Genomic DNA, 19,410 nt, shown 5'->3' with positions numbered 1-19,410 from the left:
GCCATTCATTCACATCTCCCCGGCACCCCTTCTAACTGATAATACTCAGTCACTGGTCAAATGTATTCATAAATACTTTAACAAAATGTCTTCAATCACCGATATGTGTGACGGGACATTAAACAAAAAAAAAATTCCCCCTGCTATGGGTAGCCTATATAGGTCAAGCATCTCCCCTTTTTCTTTTCTTTTTTCTCAAGTTGCTATCTCGCCATCACTGGCCGGGGCACCGGCTGGCAACCGTGCAGCCCATCTACACACACACACACACACACACACACACGGGAAAAAAGTTTCAATGACTCCTGTTTTCGTCACTGCAGCAAAAGCCATGAACCGTTCGATCGTTACATTGCGCAACAGATTAAGACCAGATGAGGTGAATAACAAATAAGCGTTTGTTTGTTGTTTGTTGCCCTCCGACATTTCATTTCGGCTTTCTCTCCGTAGCCCACTCCTCCGAGTCCCAACTTTCTCGGCAAATATGCACATACTCATTTCCCCGTCGTCTCCTCCACCCCCCACAGATCGGCGTAAGGGCTGGGTAAACTGAAACAGACTCTCGGAGACACAGACCCACACAGACCGAAATACAGAAGAACACCACAAATAAGCTTCTTCTTCTTCTTCTTCTTCTTCAGCAGCAGAGAACAGTCTGGCAGAACTGACTGCTGAAGACTGCCGGAGACGTTCATACCACAGAAAGTAGATTTTTCAGGACGTGAAGTCAGTGTCCGTCCAGCTTCGTCCTCTGCAGCTGCTCTGGCAGTTACGCTTCACTCCATCAATCTCGCATTTCTTCGTTTGACATTCGCATGCATGTACCGTGACAAAGTCATACATGCCCCGTGTGTGTGTGTGTGTGTGTGTGTGTGTGTGTGTGTGTGTGTGTGTGTGTGTGTGTGTGTGTGTGTGTGTGTGTGTGTGTGTGTGCCTGTGTGAGTGTGTGTGTGTGTGTGTGTGTGTGTGTGCTGTGTGTGTGTGTGTGTGTGTACAAGTAGGAAGACGATATAAATATGATCTTATTGATGAAAGGGAAAGTGATAAATGTACCTTAAAACCAGAAGTCCAAACACTGACGATCGTCGGAGTTGAAAGAGGTATTCGGCCCGGCAAAGATGTCATCGGAAAAGTTCAGCTGCACATATCAGACTCGAAAAGAAATAAATCAATGAATGATTTGATCAATCGACACACAGTTATTCAGTCATTAGGCGATGCGGGCAAGTGAAGTTAACAGAAACTGAATTACCTCAACTGACTTAAATCAATAGTCTGTCTATCTGTCTATTTCTGTGAGTATGCGGTGTGTGTGTGTGTGTGTGTGTGTGTGTGTGTGTGTGTGTGTGTGTGTGTGTGTGTGTGCGTTCCCTTCCTCCTTTGTCTGTCTGTCTGTCTCTGTCTGTCTCTCTCTTTCACTGAGTTATCTTTTAAATTATAATATTTAACATCATATCAGTCAGTGGTGCATATAGGTCATATCGCATGCTTGACTCAGTGTGTGCGTATTTGCTTGCTTGATACCGCTGTCTTTTTGACAAGATTCGTCAGTTCTTCCCTTTGCAAACAAAACAACGAAAATTAAAATCGACAAACTCAAATAAGTACAGTATGAATATAAAACGTTACATTAAAACATGACTCGATGCAATATAAAGAAAAGTTAGACAAGTATATCCAAAAAAGGTTGTTTTGTATACATAGAAAAGACAATTCAGAATCATAAATCAGTAAAACAATAATCTATGTATAAACAATAATATTAAAACAAATCTGTCAATGATAATTACGCAAAAAGAAAGAAAACGAATATAGAAGAAAGGAAATAAATATATGCAGTGAGCATTTCATATCAATGGCCTATAAAGATAGCAATAGATATATAAATAATGAATGAATAAAGAAACAGATAAATAAACACGTATTGTTAAGCGCAACAAGGCCGTTTATTGGCCTAAAACTCAGTGTTCACTGTGTGTGTTAAGTTTGAGATGTTCAGTAACTTTTGGTAAAGAGACACATCCAAGGGAGATTACTTCCATTATTATTAATCAGGACCACAGAAAAATGGAGACGAACGTTGGAGCGTCGGATTTGTCGGATGATCTTGTTGATCAGTTTTGTGCGGTTACAGGTAACTTCTGATTTTATAGAAATTCACAGTCTGTTGTCGCTTTGAATTTGAACTGAAACGTGAGATTCTTATGAAGCGATCGTGTGTTCAGTGTCACACTCGACGATGGTGTAATTTCTGGTTTTCCCAAACTATTCATGATATTTGATTATTTCTATAAATATTTGTTGGCGATTCGATTGTAATTCTGAAACTAGTTAAAGCGATCGTGTTGTTTCCATTCCATTAATCGCAACTGCAGTTTTTTTTAATGATCGTGCACATGGAGTACAAAATTATACAACTCTCCAAAATTCTATCAGGATTAACAAAAAGATATTGTAACATTAGTAAAATGGTCAGACACATGGAATCAATATTTTAATGCTAAAAAATGTAAAGTACTTAATATTGGGAAATCAAACCCAGAGAAGGAATACACAATGAAAATCGGAGACAAAGAAATGAAAGTATCAAAATGTGATGAGGAAAAAGACTTAGGTGTCACATTTGACAAAAATTTATCATTTGACAAACATATATTGATATAACAAATAGTATACTATAAACAAAGTGAGCAGAACAATTGGAATAATAAAAAGAGCATTTACATTTATAGATAAGGTTACTTTCTTACGGTTATATAAAACATTAGTTAGACCTAACGCAAATATAGCAGTCACAAGCCATAGAAAGGGCTCAAAGAAGAGCAACAAAGTTAGTCTATAGCATAAAAGATTATTCACATCAAGAAAGATTAAAGTACTTACAACTACCATCACTTAAAGCAAGAAGAGTAAGAGGGGACTTGATACAGACGTACAAAATATTAAATGGGTTTGACGATGTAAACAAAGCATGCTTTTTTTTTTACTCCAAAGGTAGACACTACAAGAAACAGTACAGACTAAATATTTAAACAGTATTCCAGAACAAATCTCAGAAATTTTACATTTAGTAACAGAGTAACAAATTATTGGAACAAATTAACAAACAATATCAAACGTGCACCTTGTATAAATACTTTTAAGAACCTCATAGATAAACATGAGTTACTGACAAAAACGAAATATGACTTTGATGGATAAAATGACTGAGCTAGTCAACGACCTGACCAACAGTGTAAAGGAGTACATCTGAAGGGGTATAAAAAGCCAAAAATGGCTACGTTGTATAAAAACAACGCCCCAAATCGTGATCCTGATCCTGATTTAAAAAAAAAAATTGCAACTGTTCAGATGGTGGAACTGGTGCTGGTGCTTGCTTTCTGTTGTGCAAAAACTTGTTCTTGTTGATACTATTACAATTATTTTTACTGTTGGGAGTCAACTTCAAAGCTGAAGAATCTTTTGCACTGGGGGAAGCAATTGGCAAGTCAGGTCCGATGTAAATCACTAAATGCTAAACTGTTATTAGTTTTAATTTTATGAAGATGATAAAAAATAATAAATTTGTAATTATTCAAATGAGGGTAGGGGTGGGAGGTGATAGGAGTCATTATGACTAGTCCCCCACCCCTTCCCTCCCCAACCCTACCCCACTTCCCCTGTTTGTGGGTCAGGTTGTGTCCAGACCTGCCTGATATTACAAAATCAGGCCCACTACAAATTGAGAAGGCAAATCCCTAGTTTCCAGGAGGTCTGTTTGATGGATTAGTGGGGAGGGAGAGTGCTGACAGATTTAAAGAGTATGTGTGTAGTCTCCATTTTAAAGCGCCCAGCAAAGGTGTTGTTACAACCTCTTCTGGGAGTCTGTTCCTTTGGAATTCAATGTGCAGGGGAAATTTTGGCAAACTATAAAATACAATCTGAAGCTGCTGATTTTGTTGACAAAAATTCATGTAATTATTTTTAATTTTATATCTTCATTTACAGTGAAGAAAGTGTCAGTAGCTGAAGGAGGCGTCACTGCATTTGGTCAAATCCATATACGCTACACCACATCTGCCAAGCAGATGCCTGACCAGCAGCATAACCCAACGCAAACAAAAAATATAAATAAATAAATAAATAAATAAATAATTATAGATAAATACATAAAAATACTACTAATGATAATAATAATAATAATATTTATAAGGTGCAAAATCTCGATGAAGTCAACTCTAAGCGCACCTTAAAAAAAAAAAAAAATTTTTAAAAGACAACAATGATGATAAATAACCAAATAAATGTAAAACATGCAGACACACATTCATGCACTGATGCAGTGTCACACAGTATCACACATATCACATTCACACAGTGAAGAAAGATTTATGAAAAAGCACCTACTAGTACTACTGAACTAGAGTTACTGCATATACTTCCCATAACTTCCCAGTAATAGATATTTAAACAAAAATCTATGTGATTTACTCGTGTGAAAAAAAAAAAAGTGTGTTTTGGCTACACTGTCACCCTGTTAATTGTGTTACTGTTGTTGTTTTTTTGTTTGTTTGTTTGTTGTTGTTTTTTTGCATGGTATTCTTTCTCAACCAGGAACATCCAAATTGGCAAACTCCTCCAAATTTTGGTTGTTTGATCACTTGCACCACTTTGCATTTCTGTTTGTGGTCATCACAGCGTAGTCTCGTTTGTGTGTGTGTGTGTGTGTTTGTGTGTGTGTGCAGGTGCAGACCGTGAGATTGGTCGCCAATTGTTAGAGATTTGCCATGGCAACCTGGAGATGGCAATAGGCATGCACATGGACCAGGAAGAAGCCTCAGCAAGGGATCACCCCACACCCAGCAGCTCAGCTGTGCCATCCCAATCACAGCCACACAGGTTCCACACACAGGATGATGCCAGCTCAACGGCAGCAGCCACTGCGTCTGTAGAAGATGAAGATTTGTATGTTCCTTTTTGTTTTCCTTTTGTTTTCATGAATTACACTTTTATCACCTAATGTGTTTATGTCAGTGTTGATCATTCTCACCATCTGTATTCGTGTATGTGTGCATTGTGAATGTGTGTGAGTGCTTAAATGACAACAGACACAGCCTTCCAACAGTAGAAGAGACTGTCTTACCTCTGCTATCTCTTTTACCCCACCTCCTGCAAAGACACGTTTAATCACCAGTCTTTTAAGTCTAAACTGTTGTCCATCTTTCATGGTTTGTATCAGAAGACTAATCTGCTGGAAGAAACTATCACCTTCCTTTGTTTTGTTTTTCCCCATTGATGATTGTATTGCTACTTTTGAACAAATGAAAACTGTATACCATCAATGAGGAAATTAGTGAATTAACAGTCATATAGATTTCAAAGTTTTTGAAGAATTTGTTAAAAAATGACATGAGTTATTTAGCTGGGGTTTTTTTTGTCTTAAAAAAGTCTTTTATTTAAATGACACAGGTTTGTGTCAGAGGTTTGTGATTTTTAAATTTTTATTTTAGGTCTCTATTAGTCTGTATTACTGAAACTAAAAATTGTACATTGTTTCTATCAGTAAGCAAAGCTTGAAAATGTAACACCTGAATTGAAATTGTAAAATAAGATGATAAATAAATAAAGTCTAATCCTGAAAGGGTATTTCCAGCCCAAATCACAGTTCCCATATATAAAACAGACAGCGATTCATGCAAGGGGCCTAAGCCGACACTGAAAATGCCATGTTGTTCCAGGTCTCTGGTGTGATAGTCTTCAGTTTCTGGCCATGGTGTTTGAAAGGTTTTTAAAAACTTGTGAAACCTTATGGTGAAAAAACTGCACGAAGCTTGAATTTTGATAATGATTAAAAAAAAAGAAGAAGATAATAATGATAATAATAATAATATTGTTCATTTATATAGCGCCCTTTCTCAGTAAGAGGTCAGGGTGCTTTACATGAAAGAAAATATTACAAATTATTAAGTGACAATTTCCAGTGTGCTGGGTGTGTGGAGTATGTGTGTGTGTAAGTGTGTTGTATCTTTGCAGAAATCAGAATGGACTGAGAGCACCTATACCCCAGCGGCATGAAGTGCTAGTGGAAGAGGCCCCAAAGTTTGGTGAGTGGTTCACACTGTTGAAGTCTGTGGGTTATTAAAACACCTCTGCAGCTTTTTTTATTTTTATTTTTTAAAGTCCTGGAAAGTTCTAACAAGTGGGAACAGAAAATGTTTAGCAGTGTGAAATAAATACAAACACTTTCGTGAAACATGGTTTGTTTTTTTTTGTTTTTGTTTTTGTTTTGTTTGATAAATCATATTGAGATGAAGCCTAGTTCAAAATGAATGCCTTTCTATGTATTGTCCTGCATCTTTTTCTTTCCTTTTTTAGACTACAGAATTGTTCGTAAAACACTGTGATATGGATACCATTTATTTACTTATTTCATTTATTTGCTTTATTTGTTCCTCATCATCTGTTAAACAGTGAATCAGCAAGTTGATTATTCTGCAGTACTGATTCAGGTTCTTCAGTTATTCAGATTATTGTGCATTGCTTTCTTCAATGTCAACAGGATTTCGGGGCAGACGTCGAGCAGCAAGATCAGTTTTTGATGGATTTCGTGACTTTCAGGCAGAAGCAAGTGAGTGTTACTTAAAATTTGTGTTCCACATGATGTTGCAGATCGTTATACTGTGCAGTAACCAAGCAGTGGGACAGAGCCAGATTCAGAAAATAAGCACATGTATGACGAAAACCATAATTAAAGGTTGACAGGCACTACAGAAAAGGCTAAAAGCAACAACCTGAGCATGAGATGCATGTGTTATGATATGGTGTGTTGTTTGAAACATTTATTTGGAGAGTGAGTGAGTGAGAGAGAGAGAGAGAGAGAGTGTGTGTGTGTGTGTATGCGCGCACACAACTTTTCATCAGTAGACAACCACATGAAATTGTATCTCTAGAGATTGTATTGTCAAATCCCATTACATTTATGGCATCATAACATGATATCTTTGTGGCAATTACTTCTAACTGAAAAAAAACAAAACAAATGAAAAAGAACAACCCTAAAACCACTCTTAATCAGATTGGTACATAATTTCATTCTTATTTGGCCTACCCTAATAGAATTGAAGTCAATTAATTAATTAATCAATTAGTTGCAGTGCAAGTGCACAGAGTGTACACTTGAAGTACTAGAAATCCATTTTAAATACAGACAGAAACACACAATATACAAATATATTTATAACATATATATGTAGAGAGATATATATATATATATAGAGAGAGAGAGATATGTGTGTGTGTGTATGTATATATCCATGTCATGGTTGTGTGTGGTGTGATTATCAGGGCAGCAGGAGAACATGTTGGTGACGGGGCGCTCCATTGGCAAGAAGCACACTCTGGAAGACCTGTTCCGACCGCCCATCGACATCACTTTTAAGGGCACGTTTCATGCTGTACGTGTCTGTTTTTGTTTTTTTTCCCCACCAAAGAACAAAGGCCCACCAATGTGTAAAAGAGTGTGATAGTGTTAGGCATTGAACCAAAGTTAGAATTAAGTTAACCGATTGTCGCCTGTTCCCTGTTCAGATATTTACCTGTCCCTTTTTTTTTTTTATTTAAACATGTTTATGATATTATGATGATGGTGATGTCAGATGATTTTCTTTTCTGTCCGATATTCTGTCCATTTTATCAATATGTATGCCTTGTGTGTCTAAACTGAGCAGTGCTTGTCATTTTTGTGTGTTTGCTTGTTTGTATGTGTGTTCTTGATGTCTGTGCTATATTTTATGTTTGTTCTTGTTGTGTGTGCTGTTTGTTTAATGTGTCCATTGTGTTCCAAAGAAATAGCAACAACATTTTTGTGTTATTGGTCATGTGTTGTGTAATATAAATGGATATTTTACCCAGTCGTTGCTGAAATTGGTTCAAAATATTATTTCAATAACCACCAGTCATTGTTTACCTAGATGACTGATCGCACAATACTGTTGTTTGAAAAGGTTTCTTAGTCTTTGTTTGCTGAAAGCTTAAAATTTTAGCAGTCAAATTAGCATTCCTGCAGTTTTTGTTGACACATGATAGTGATGGAAAATACTTCAATTCACAGGGCTTAGATTGTCATATTTGTAGACCAAGCTGTTAGTGCATAAGTGTACATTTTGCTTCTGTGCTGTGTGTATATGCTCTCGAGCATGTGAATTCCAATGGTGTTAGCCAAAGGCATGGACCTTTGAAATTTTTGTTATTAAACTTTATAAAATCACTTGCATTGTGTGTGCATTGTCTGCTGTGCAGGCATTTGATTGTTTCTTGTTGTTCCTATCTGTGTATTTATGGGTGGATGGCACTGAGAAGACAGTGTAAGTGTGGAAATTTTTGTATGCCATATAAACATCAAATTTATTTATTCATTCACACACACACACACATGCGCGTGGCTATGTTGCAGGCCCGTGATAGAGGCAAGAGTGAAAACAAGTGGCTGCTGGTGAACATACAGAATGTCCAAGAATTTTCCTGCCAGGTCCTGAATCGAGATATATGGAGCAATTTCACCATCAAAGCTCTCGTAAAAAAGCACTTTGTATTCTGGCAGGTGAGCCATGTTCTGCAAATTGATAACTGAAAAAAAAGAGAGAGAGAGAGAAGAAAATCAGCCAGGCTGACTCATAAACTGAAGATGTTATGAGACTGTAGGTTGTGTGAGCATGCAGTTTTTGCACTCTTGTGCAGTTTTCTGTTGCAAGAGGTCTATAGTCAATATAGTGTGCAGTGTGAGCTAGAGGGTTCAACTCTCAAGGGCTTATATATTGGAGATTGACATAACTTTACTGATAGGCCAACAAAAATAAGTAAGAGCTTTACAATTAGTGGTTTCTCTACTGCAGTGAGAATTCATTTACAGTTTAGTCTTTTGTGTAGGACTATGACTCTCAAACTAGGAGGCATGATTGCACTGGCTCTTTTGGCCTTTGGGGACCATCCCAGTGCAGACTGTCCCAAAGCCCTTTTCTTAGCCAGGAGAGTGGGGATGTAGCTTGAGCAAGACATTTTCCACTGTAATGAAATTCGAGCCCAGATAGTCGTGACAGCATTTGTCTCCTCTGCTGTTCTGATGGTCGTAGTCGGACATCAGAGTACTATACTTAATACATGTGTGTGCAGGTGTACCATGACAGTGATGAAGGAAAGAAGTTCATGCAGTTCTATGCTGTTCGCAACTGGCCCCATGTTGCCATCGTCGACCCTGTCACAGGTACGCTGTTGGTACGAGTTTGTGTAGTTCTGCCTTTGTGTGTGTTCACACGTGTGTGCAGACAATGGACATTCATAAGTTTGCATGAACTAGAGAGAGAGGCCTTATATATCTGTTAGGCACTTGTAATGTATCTGTGTGAGTGAATGAGTGTGTGTTTGTGTATTTGTGAGAGAGAGTGAGGCAGAGAAACTGTAGCACTGGCATTTTCTTGAAACCACAAACACTAGAGGAAGCAAACTTATCTGGCTGCTCACTTTGTACAATACTTTTATATCTAGCGATCTTCATGCTGACATGTGCACTATGCAAGTTACAAGTTTTTTTCAACTTTGATTTGAATTGACAACAACTGTATCATTGTCAGAAAGTGGCCAGAAAGGACAACAACAACAAGAGTGACAAATAAAATAGTGAAACAGTAGTAACTTAATGCTTGATTCATATTGGTGCAGTTCTTCAATCTGTGTGTGTGCATTTGTATGCATGGATGCTGGAATTCAACAGCACAACACTGCTCTGTGTTACTTGCTCACAAGATGAGGTTTTTTTTCCTTCGTTTTTGAAAATAATGTGTTTTAGGTTGGTTTGTTTATTCAGGTGAAAACTTGGTGACCTGGGACAAGATTGACCACTCTTCATTTGCAGATTTGTGTAAGTTGTTTATATTTTAGAACTTCATTATGTAAAACATTTCCTGCCCATGTTAAAAAAAAAGAAAGGACATGAGTAGATTATATTCAAATGCCTATGTACATGCATCCACATATAATTACATCACACAGAATACATACATCCACATACACAATTCATTTTCAAGTGATGAAATATATGGAATTTGTCTTGTGACAAATGCATGCTTTATGTGTATACTGGTGCACTCACATACATACATATGTACATGATATGCACAAATACACTCGCATCACTTACATGTTTACAAATGTTGTTACACTCAGTTTACAAATGTTATTGCACTCAATCAAACTTGCTATTGCACACATGCTTATGTAAACATGCACATGAACCTTCATATCACCTTCAATTGTGAAATTCATTTACCAGTGATATGTGAACAGGAATGCAGCTCTCTTTGCTTGGCTACTCATAGTTGTTCTCTTATCTTTATTTATGTGATCATTCATATGATTAACAAGATGATGATGTCTTGACAAGAAATCGGATAAGCCTTGAGTATATCCATGAATTTGTGTCGGCTTCAGAGTGTATGCAAGAGTGTGTGTGTGTGTTTGTGTGTGAGTGTGTGTGTGTGTGTGTGTGCATGCATTTACATAATAGTTATGCATGTTTGTGCACATGTTTGAATGGATATATATACATGTTTGAATTAATTTCCTTCCAATTCTTTTAGTGCTTTGTTTCAGTGTCCGGTACGGTTAATTTTTTCATGTTTTAACATGCAGTTTATGACAGTTACAGGGATGTGTTTGTGGGTGTGTGAAAATTGAAATAAATGTAACAATTTTCGTCCTTCAGTGAAGGATTTCTTGGAAGATCATCCAACTCCAGAAAACCCTGACATGCCGCCAGCAAAACGCCAGAAGAGAGTGAGTTCTTTATGTAGTGTCTTCTTGACTGAATCTTTGTAAGTTTTCTCCAGATTTTGTGAAGCACTGATACAGCTTCTGAAAAATCCTCTTCCTTTTTTTTTTTTTTTTTCTTTAAAGCACTTTTAACACAGTGAATATCATTGTCTGTATATTCATACTGTGTGTATTTTGTGTGCATTTAAAAAAAATATATATATATGCATAAATGAATAAAACACGTTATAAAGTACATAATGTGTATACACACACACACACACACACACACACACAGATGCTTCAAACATCTTTTTATATATATGTATGACTTATTTGTAAAGATGATTATGCATGTACCAGTGTAAAATACTGTTTGCATTGCTAACCCACAACATTTTTGTTGTTTGTACTGCCCACTGATGGGGCACTATTATATTGCAGTGGAGCAGCTTCAAGGTTTTTAAGTGAGTCGAAAGAGAATTTTCTCTTTTGGTTGAAGCAGACAGTAAAGTATTTTGAATTGAATTGAATTGAATTGAATTGAATTTTTTTTTATTTGTTGTATATAAATCTGATGAATTATTGATTTTCCTCTGGCATTACCCCACGATTCAGTGAACCATGTGATTTTTTATTTTATTGACAAGTTGCAGAACGACCCCCCACCCCCACTCAGCTGTGTGCCTGATGCTCTGTGTGGTAATGATTGCTGTCTGTGCAGGAGAACAGCATTGTGGATGAAAGCGAGGAAGCTCAGATCGAGGCAGCCATTCGAGCATCCCTCTCCCAGACCCAGCAGCCAGGGTCCACCACCGCCAACTCTTCCACCTCCACCATCTCCATTCCCTCCGCCACTGCTGTGGCCTCCATCATTGACGCCGATTCTGAACAGTCGGAGGCGGAATCGGACGAGCTAGAAACGTTCACAGGCTCTGAGGAAGAGAGCAGTGACGCCCCGACCAGAAGCAGCCACCCCCGCAGGCGAGGGGGGCCAGCATCAGCAACATCCCAGCCTCGCAGTTTCTCAGCATTGTCGGGTCAGGGTCCCACCTCACGTTCAGGCAGCATGGGTGGTGTTAGTGGTGTCAGGACTCAGAACAGTGCCTCATCCTCATCCTCAGCGGCGGCGGGGGCTGCGGGGGGCTTCTTCCCCTCCAGACTCCCACTGCCCTCCTCCTTGCCGTCCACCTCAGGCAGCAGAGACTTTCCCCGCATGGTGGACGACAGTGAGAACGAGAACTCTCTAGGGTTTCGGGAGTCTTACGACAATACGCCCAACTCGGTGGACATTCTGGGCGGGCGCTCATGGGAGTTCCAGACGCTGGACTCCTCCTCCAACAGCAGCAGCCTGGTGAGCAGCAGCGCCGTGACGGTGGACAACGAGGATGACACGGTGGGTTACGACAAGCTGCAGCAGGCAGGGAATGATGGGGAAGCTGCCACCGCCGCTGATTCAGCACCGTGGCGTAAACACTTTGGGGACGATAGTGGTGAGAGTCCTTTTCTCTTGTCTGGAAGTGTGCGTGTGTTGTGTTGGTGAAAGCGTCTTCCAGCACTGGTACAATGCTGTGTACAGTTGCATTGTCTTCCAGATCAGCCCAGGATTTTGTTCTAAGTCTTTTCAGTGACTGGACCTAAAATCTCACTGACATTCTTCGTCACTTCACCCCATCTTGAAATCTCCATCCTTCTGGACATCATCAGGGCTTCCTACAGTTGGTTTGCTTAGGGAGTCCACAGGACCCCCACTCAGACATTTTAGGGAGTCCTCATGTGGTTCTATAGAGTCCAGTCAGTTGCAGGTCAAGAATGTATTCTTTCATCCAAATGCATCACAGGCTGCGTTGCAATAAGTTCACATGCACACACATATTGAATGAGTGAAAGAGACACACACTCACTCACAAACACTGACTCAGAGAGAGGGAGATAGAGATACACATGCACACACAAAGAGAGAGATACACATGCTCACACACACACACACATGAGAGATAGAGAGATACGCATGCACATACAGACACACACCGCTCACCCCCCAACCCCCCCACCACACACACACACAGACATGCACACAGTGAGAGAGAGTGAGAGGAGTGAACCACTGAAAACGAAAAGCCATACAAAGACAGTGTTTGAAAGTTTGTCGATTTTGTCAAAAATGCATATATTTCTCAGGAGTTGCACGATGACCTGATTGCGAATTTCACACAAGTTCTGCACTTCATTACATGTGCGTCTTAGTCGTACTACAGCCATTTGATTTCTTACTCCCATGAACATTGTCAAGTACAGCTTTTCTTTTTCGGTTATCCATCCCCTTTTGAAGCTGGCTGATCGACGTCGGCTGATTCAGAATCGGCCTTTTTGTCTTGTTTGCGTTTTGGAGTGTCAAGCCACGATAGCCGAGGCATTTTGATTTTGAACCGTTTCACAGAATACTCGACAAGCCTTGTTGTGAGCGTACCGGAAGTGGGCAAGTTTTCTGTAAAGGGAGATAAGACAAAAGTAATGAACTTTGCAGCGGTCGCCGATTTCGCAAACTTAAGATGCCAACCGAAAACTAGTGAAACAAGAAGCGAACGCTGTTATTTGACCGTGTATGTTCACGTTTTGATTGACGTTGATTTTATAGTGCATCCCGCAGACTCCCCAGCTGAAGCTGTAGTACGTCCTCTCTCATTTTAGAGAATCAAGAGACGCACATATGTGCGTTAACGGAAGCCCTGATCATTCTCACTGTGTTCTACTTTCAATCCTTCTGTCAGTGTACTCTTTCCTTTCAGGGTCCAGCCATCTTCAGTGTCTTCATTTACATTAGATGCTTCGCTTCCACAGCCTCTTTCAAACCCATCAAATTAAACAGTGCTAATCTTTTTGTCCACCATAGTTCGAAAAGTCTTTTCATCCGTGCTGTGAATGTTTTGTGTATGTGTGTGAGACTGTGTGTGTGTGTGTATGCAAGTGATTTGGACGACTGATGTTGTGATGTCTATCTGCAGCGAGTGTGTTAATTGATTTATTTTCTTAGTTTAGCAGTTAGTCTGATGAGTTTTGTACATGTTAAGTGTTTTGAGCTCTTTTTGAGAAAGAATGCTGAATAAGTGTTCTTGATTATTATCCCAACCAATGCGTTTAAAACAGATGTCACTTGGCTATGTTTGTCAACTTTGTGTGTGTCGCAGTGTGTCCATATGTGTGAATATGAAAAAAAGATAGATGTGTGTGTGTGCATTTGCATGTAGGTGTTTGTGTATGTGTATGATTTTGTATCTGTGTGTGCCAATTGTGATCAGAAGAAAACACATCTTGCATTGTATTTGTAATACTAAGTCTTTTCAGTTGTTCTGATGCTGCTGCTGTTTCCACTGTGTCTTATTGAACGGTTTGTGTGTGAACACAGCGAATTTCATTGTTTAATTAAGATCGTATGTCTTAAATGAATGTTTATTTTCTGAAATTCCGCACTCATTGGGGTCTTTAGCATCTCTTTTGGGTCTGTTTGAAGTCCAAGTCCTTTGTTGTTGTGGAATATCTACAGTACAGTGCAGCACAGGACCAGCAGTTGTAGTAAATTACTCTTAATCTTACACTTTGTTCTAAACTGGCGTGTTGAGAGTGCAAGGAAAAGGATAAACCAAAGAAAATTTCAAGGTTAAAAGACCACAACAAAAAACCAACATCTATATCAAAATTATAATTAACTATAGATCACTGGCAGGATACATGAAGTGAATAATTCTTAACCGCAGGGCAAAGCTGAAGACAAAATAAGAAAGAGAAAGTGAGAAAGAGAGTTTTGTTTACACAGTATACACGCTTACATATTTTTGAAAGGAACACATATTCGTCCAGAGAGAGACTGAGGAAGAGAAGTTTTAGAAGAGAAAGAGTAGAGAGAGAAAGAGGGTGAGGGGCAAGGGGAGGGAGGGAGAGAGAGAAAGAAGGAGTGCTTTTTTTTGTTGTTGAAGTCGAGATCCACTCTGTTTCCCTCATTCCCTGATCCAAACACTCTGCAATCAGCCACCACTCTTTCTCTGGGCCATGCATTTGGAACAATCTCTCTCTTCTGCATCGTCAAACCCCAGCACCTATCTCTTTCAAGCCTGGCCTTGAAACCTACCTCTTTCCATTAATAGCCCCTCCTTACCCGCCCCTTTTTTCCATGCATGGTTTCTCTGACCAATCTGCATATATATTTTTATACATGCAAGCATAACTCTGGAACAGTGGGATGAAGTACAAATTCTATATTCTATAGGTTTGTGTTTCATCCCATTGTTCCAGAGTAATGCTTGCAGATATATATATATTAACAAACAACGTGTGTGGCTTGTCCAGGATTAAAGAGGCTATGCCAGTCTTGAATGAAAGCTGATTTGTATTTGCACATTTCTTCTGTCTTTGCTGCTGTGTGCACATGTCAGATGACTGGTATAGGGACAGGCCCGATGCTTCCTTTTTTGAGGAAGTGTCTGGGTTTGTTCCAATGTACCTTTTATTTACCTGTGTGCTAGCTGAATCGGTAGTGTAAGCAGCACTGACTTGAAGTTGTGTACCTTGTGAATGGAGAGAGAGTTACCACTCTTTACAATTTGTTTGTGTGTGTGTGTGTGTGTGTGTGTGTGTGTATTATTAGTCACTGACATTGGGATCATCGTGTCCATTTCAGATCCCACCACGAACCTGGTGGTCCGGTTCCCTGACGGCAAGAAAGAACAGTTGTCGTTGCCCTGCTCATCCACACTTCAGGTAGGAGAATCATTGTATTTGGTTTGAATCATGGCTCAGTTGCCAACATTTTCCCCCCCTCCACTAGACCTTGAGTGGTGGTCTGGACGCTAGTCATTCGGATGAGACGATAACCTGAGGTCCCGTGCGCAGCATGCACTTAGTGCACGTAAAAGAACCCACGGCAACAAAAGGGTTGTTCCTGGCAAAATTCTGTCGAAAAATCCACTTCGATAGGGGGGGGGAAAAAACTGCATGCAGGAAAAAATACAAAAAAATGGGTGGCGCTGTAGTGTAGCGATGTGCTCTCCCTGGGGAGAGCAGCCCGAATTTCACACAGAGAAATCTGTTGTGATAAAAAGAAATAAAAATACAAATACAAATTGTGCTTCCTGTGACAACGGTAAATGCATCTTGTATCTCCAGTGACTTCATTATCTTTCTAATATCTGTGTGTGTGTGTAAGTGTGTGTGTGTGTGTGTGTAAGTACTTATCTGTGCGCATGTCTCAGTATGTATGAAGTTCTGTTGTGTAGCAGTACAGTAATTTGTTACTAAGGTAATGATCAGGAATAAACTTTTTTTTTTTTTTAATTCTTTTTGATTTGGTGCCTCAGGAATAGGGACATTTTGTTTATATATATATATATATATATATATATATATATATATATATATATATATACACACACATTATTTTCACTTTGTTCTCCAGTTGTCTTGGAGGAAATGAAAAGGGTGAAGTTTCCTGCGCTTATGAAATTAGGTTTTGGAATTTTATTTAACCTGCTTCCTAACCAGCTACTGTTTATCTGCTTTCAGTTGTCTTGCCTACATTTGGTTGGAATCCCTTTCTTCTTCTTCCTCTTCTTCTTTGTCTTCTTCTACTTTGTGTTTGTCTTTGTCTTCTTCTTTTCTTCACTTCTATATATATATATACCATTGGGTTATTGCCAGTTCTCAACAAGGTGATTTCAATGTATGCATTCATTTCAACACACACACACACACATACGCTCGCACGCACAGAGTCACACACACACACACACACACACACACACAATACATGAGGGTGTGGGTGGGGGGTTGGCTTAGGTTAGGGAAGGGGTGGGAAGTGAGGTTGAGAGAGAAAAGCAAGGAAGCTAAAGGTGGGATTTTGAGTGGAGGAGGCATTTCTCTGATGATTTACACAGTGTTGTTTTGTTTCGTTTTATTTCTCTGATAGTGGTGATAATTTACACTTTGCCTTTTCTCTCTCTCTGTTTCTCTTTCTCTCTCTCTCTCTGTGCAGGCCTTGTTTGTATTCTGCTCAAGTAAAGGCTTCGCTCAGGGATCTTACGAACTGGTTGTGAACTTCCCACGACGCACACTGTCCTCCCTGGACCCAGGCAGCACCATCTCAGAGGCCCGCCTCCACCCTCAGGAAACAGTGTTCGTGCAGGCCAGATAGACGGACGGACCACAGGGCAACCCGACGCGGGCACTTCTTTTCGGCACCGCCCTGCTCCTTCCTTCCTTCATCTCCTCATCATTGTCTTTTCTGTCACACAACATCAGTGCTTTATTTTCTGACTGACTGCTCTTGGGGTGTTGTTTGTTTGTTTGTTTGTTTTATTTGTAGCGGGTGTGGGTAGTTGGGGGGTGTGGGGGGTAGAGTGACTGTTGTTGTTGTTGTTGTTGTTGTACTGTGTTTTCTTTGGTCGGAAATTTTTAACTGTGACATGTTGGCATGTCTGTTTGACTGAATTCTTTCTCGCTCTGTGGTGTGTGTGAAGAAACTGAATTTTGACGTAACAGTTTTTGGTGGGGTTTGTGAGTGAGTGTGTGTGTGTGTGTGTGTGTGTGTGGATTTGAGCATATGTGTGGGATTGACATGTGTACATTGGAAGAATTATTGGAACAATGAATTGTAATAAACTGGGTGAATTTCTTTCTCTTTTTTTTTTTGTGGATGTAGATTTTCATGTCAGACAGAACAGGCAGTGTGTGAATTCCTTTTGTATCATTGGCAGGAAGTGTGCGTGCATGAGTGTGTATGTGTGTGTGTATGGTTGTGTGAGAGTGGGAGCAATGGATGGTGAATGTCTGTTGTAATGAAAAGAAGAAGAACAAGAGATGTCAGAGAAAACAAGTCTCAATCTGCATGGTTTCTTGCCCCCTGAGGTCTAAAACTGGGTTTATACAGTCATGGAAGTCTGGATAAGTCTTGGAGAAAATGAGAGAACCATTTCCCGGGCTGGAAATGCCTTGGAAAAATGTTTTCCCTTTCAGGGTCTGGAAAAGTCTTGGAATTTAAACAAAACCTTTGACCAGCACATTAAAAAACACACCAAGAAACGAATAAAGATTGAAAGAATGAAAACTTAACTTCAATACTAGTATACCTGCCGATCCCTTTTTGCCAGCAGTGTCGCTGGCAAAATTGTTATTCAGTCTTGCTTTGTGTTTGGTATGGAAAATTATGATGATTAGTCTTGTGTGGAAAAGGTCTAGAAAGAGATTGGAATTTTGTTTGGTCACATCTCTGGGAACCCTGCCAAAATGACATCTTGTTAAGTCTGTCACTGTCATATTCATTTTCACCAGCCGTCAGATCAGTCTAGGAATCCTTTCAGGCCATCAAACGTAGGGAGAAACAGGGATGGCAGGCACTTTTGAGATCATTGTCTTTCTTAGCTGGGAACTGGAAAATGTTTCACTGGTTTAAAATCTTTACAGTAATACAGATGTTTTGTGACACAAAGCATTGAGCTGATTTCTATGAATGATTCTGGAAGATGAAACTCTCAAAAACCTGTACAGAATGCATGCATTTCGTCACATGCTCCAAAAACCAAAACTCTCGATGGCATGAGCAGGTGATACAGTACGCTACAAACTCCTAAGATTCTGTTCTGAAGAAAAACAGTGGACCAAGAAGGTAAAGAGCTAGCAATGTTGACAAAGGTTGACATGCTTGAAGATTACTTAGGTTCCAAAAAAATTGAATCTTTTTGCCCCTTTTGGGGTGTAGAGGGTACAACAACAATTTGTAACACATCAAAGCACTACTTTGGTTCTTCAGTGTCAAACAAATTAAGCATAAAAACTGACTGAAAAAAAAATCTAATTAAAATAAATGCAAAACACAACAAAAAAGAAATTCAAACTTAAGCACATTAACATATAAGCCCATGATGTAAGGACAAGTTCCATGGTCTTCCCAAAACTCATGAATTTATTTTGCTAAGTTGTTTTCTACCCAGCAGGAAATAATTATTTTGCATGAACCAAGCATTGCCGAAGGTATTAAATATCTATTGGGCATCAGTCTATTTCAAATAACATTATTTTTTGGACAATTTAAAGCGAAATGGAACACCTCCCCAGTAATTCCCATATTGCATGCCTAACAGCCTCATGACTTGACACTTGTGGTGTATAGACCAGTTCACAGGTTGTATTGTAATGCCTCAGTGAAACTTAGTTACAGTTGTCTTGTAAAATAGGCAACAGAAGGATCAGTGCAATAAAACTCAATGGTGATCAATATAATGCAGTCTGACTCAGCCAGACTTGTTTTTTTCAGAAAATCATTGAAAGCTTAAATATATCCATCATGACAGACTGCTGTCCTTTTCTTTGTAAAACAGTGGTTGAAAAGTTTGCTTTTTCTTTCCTGCTTCTACAAAAGCTTAATGATAGTGATGTGGATGTGTTTGTGTGCTTGCACACTTGTGTGATTATGTCTGCATGCCATTATGTTTTGATTTGTACATAACATCAGGGAAGGGAAGTTGTTACTTATTAAGCTTGTGCTGTAATTAATTAAAACTGTGAAATGGTTAGAATTTTTGGAGTCATATTTACTGTAAGCGCCTTAAGCTTTTTTTTAAAGGCAGGCAAATGTATCAC

At 39.3% G+C, this 19,410-nt stretch overlaps 1 protein-coding gene across 1 annotated transcript; it reads left to right on the top strand.

Moving 5' to 3' along the window:
- The first annotated feature begins 2,066 nt into the window (after window positions 1-2,066).
- LOC143285176 (UBX domain-containing protein 7-like) lies at window positions 2,067-19,364 on the top strand. The gene is made up of 12 exons (XM_076592409.1): window positions 2,067-2,134; window positions 4,725-4,944; window positions 6,013-6,083; window positions 6,539-6,607; window positions 7,324-7,433; window positions 8,432-8,578; window positions 9,148-9,238; window positions 9,839-9,892; window positions 10,736-10,806; window positions 11,507-12,275; window positions 15,458-15,537; window positions 16,808-19,364. The coding sequence occupies exons 1-12, from the start codon at window positions 2,068-2,070 to the stop codon at window positions 16,964-16,966; spliced, it is 1,908 nt and encodes a 635-aa protein (XP_076448524.1). The 5' UTR covers window position 2,067; the 3' UTR covers window positions 16,967-19,364.
- Window positions 19,365-19,410: the final 46 nt, after the last annotated feature.

Source organism: Babylonia areolata, chromosome 8 (assembly GCF_041734735.1).
Source record: "Babylonia areolata isolate BAREFJ2019XMU chromosome 8, ASM4173473v1, whole genome shotgun sequence".
NCBI lineage: Eukaryota > Metazoa > Mollusca > Gastropoda > Neogastropoda > Buccinidae > Babylonia > Babylonia areolata.
This window is presented reverse-complemented; position numbering and strand designations above follow the sequence as displayed.

Coding starts and splice junctions, on each gene's coding strand:
- LOC143285176 (XM_076592409.1), top strand. CDS start 2,068: ATGGAGACGAACGTTGGAGCGTCGGATTTGTCGGATGATCTTGTTGAT. Junction 9,239..9,838: donor CATCGTCGACCCTGTCACAG/GTACGCTGTTGG, acceptor TTGTTTATTCAG/GTGAAAACTTGGTGACCTGG. Junction 12,276..15,457: donor ACACTTTGGGGACGATAGTG/GTGAGAGTCCTT, acceptor TGTCCATTTCAG/ATCCCACCACGAACCTGGTG.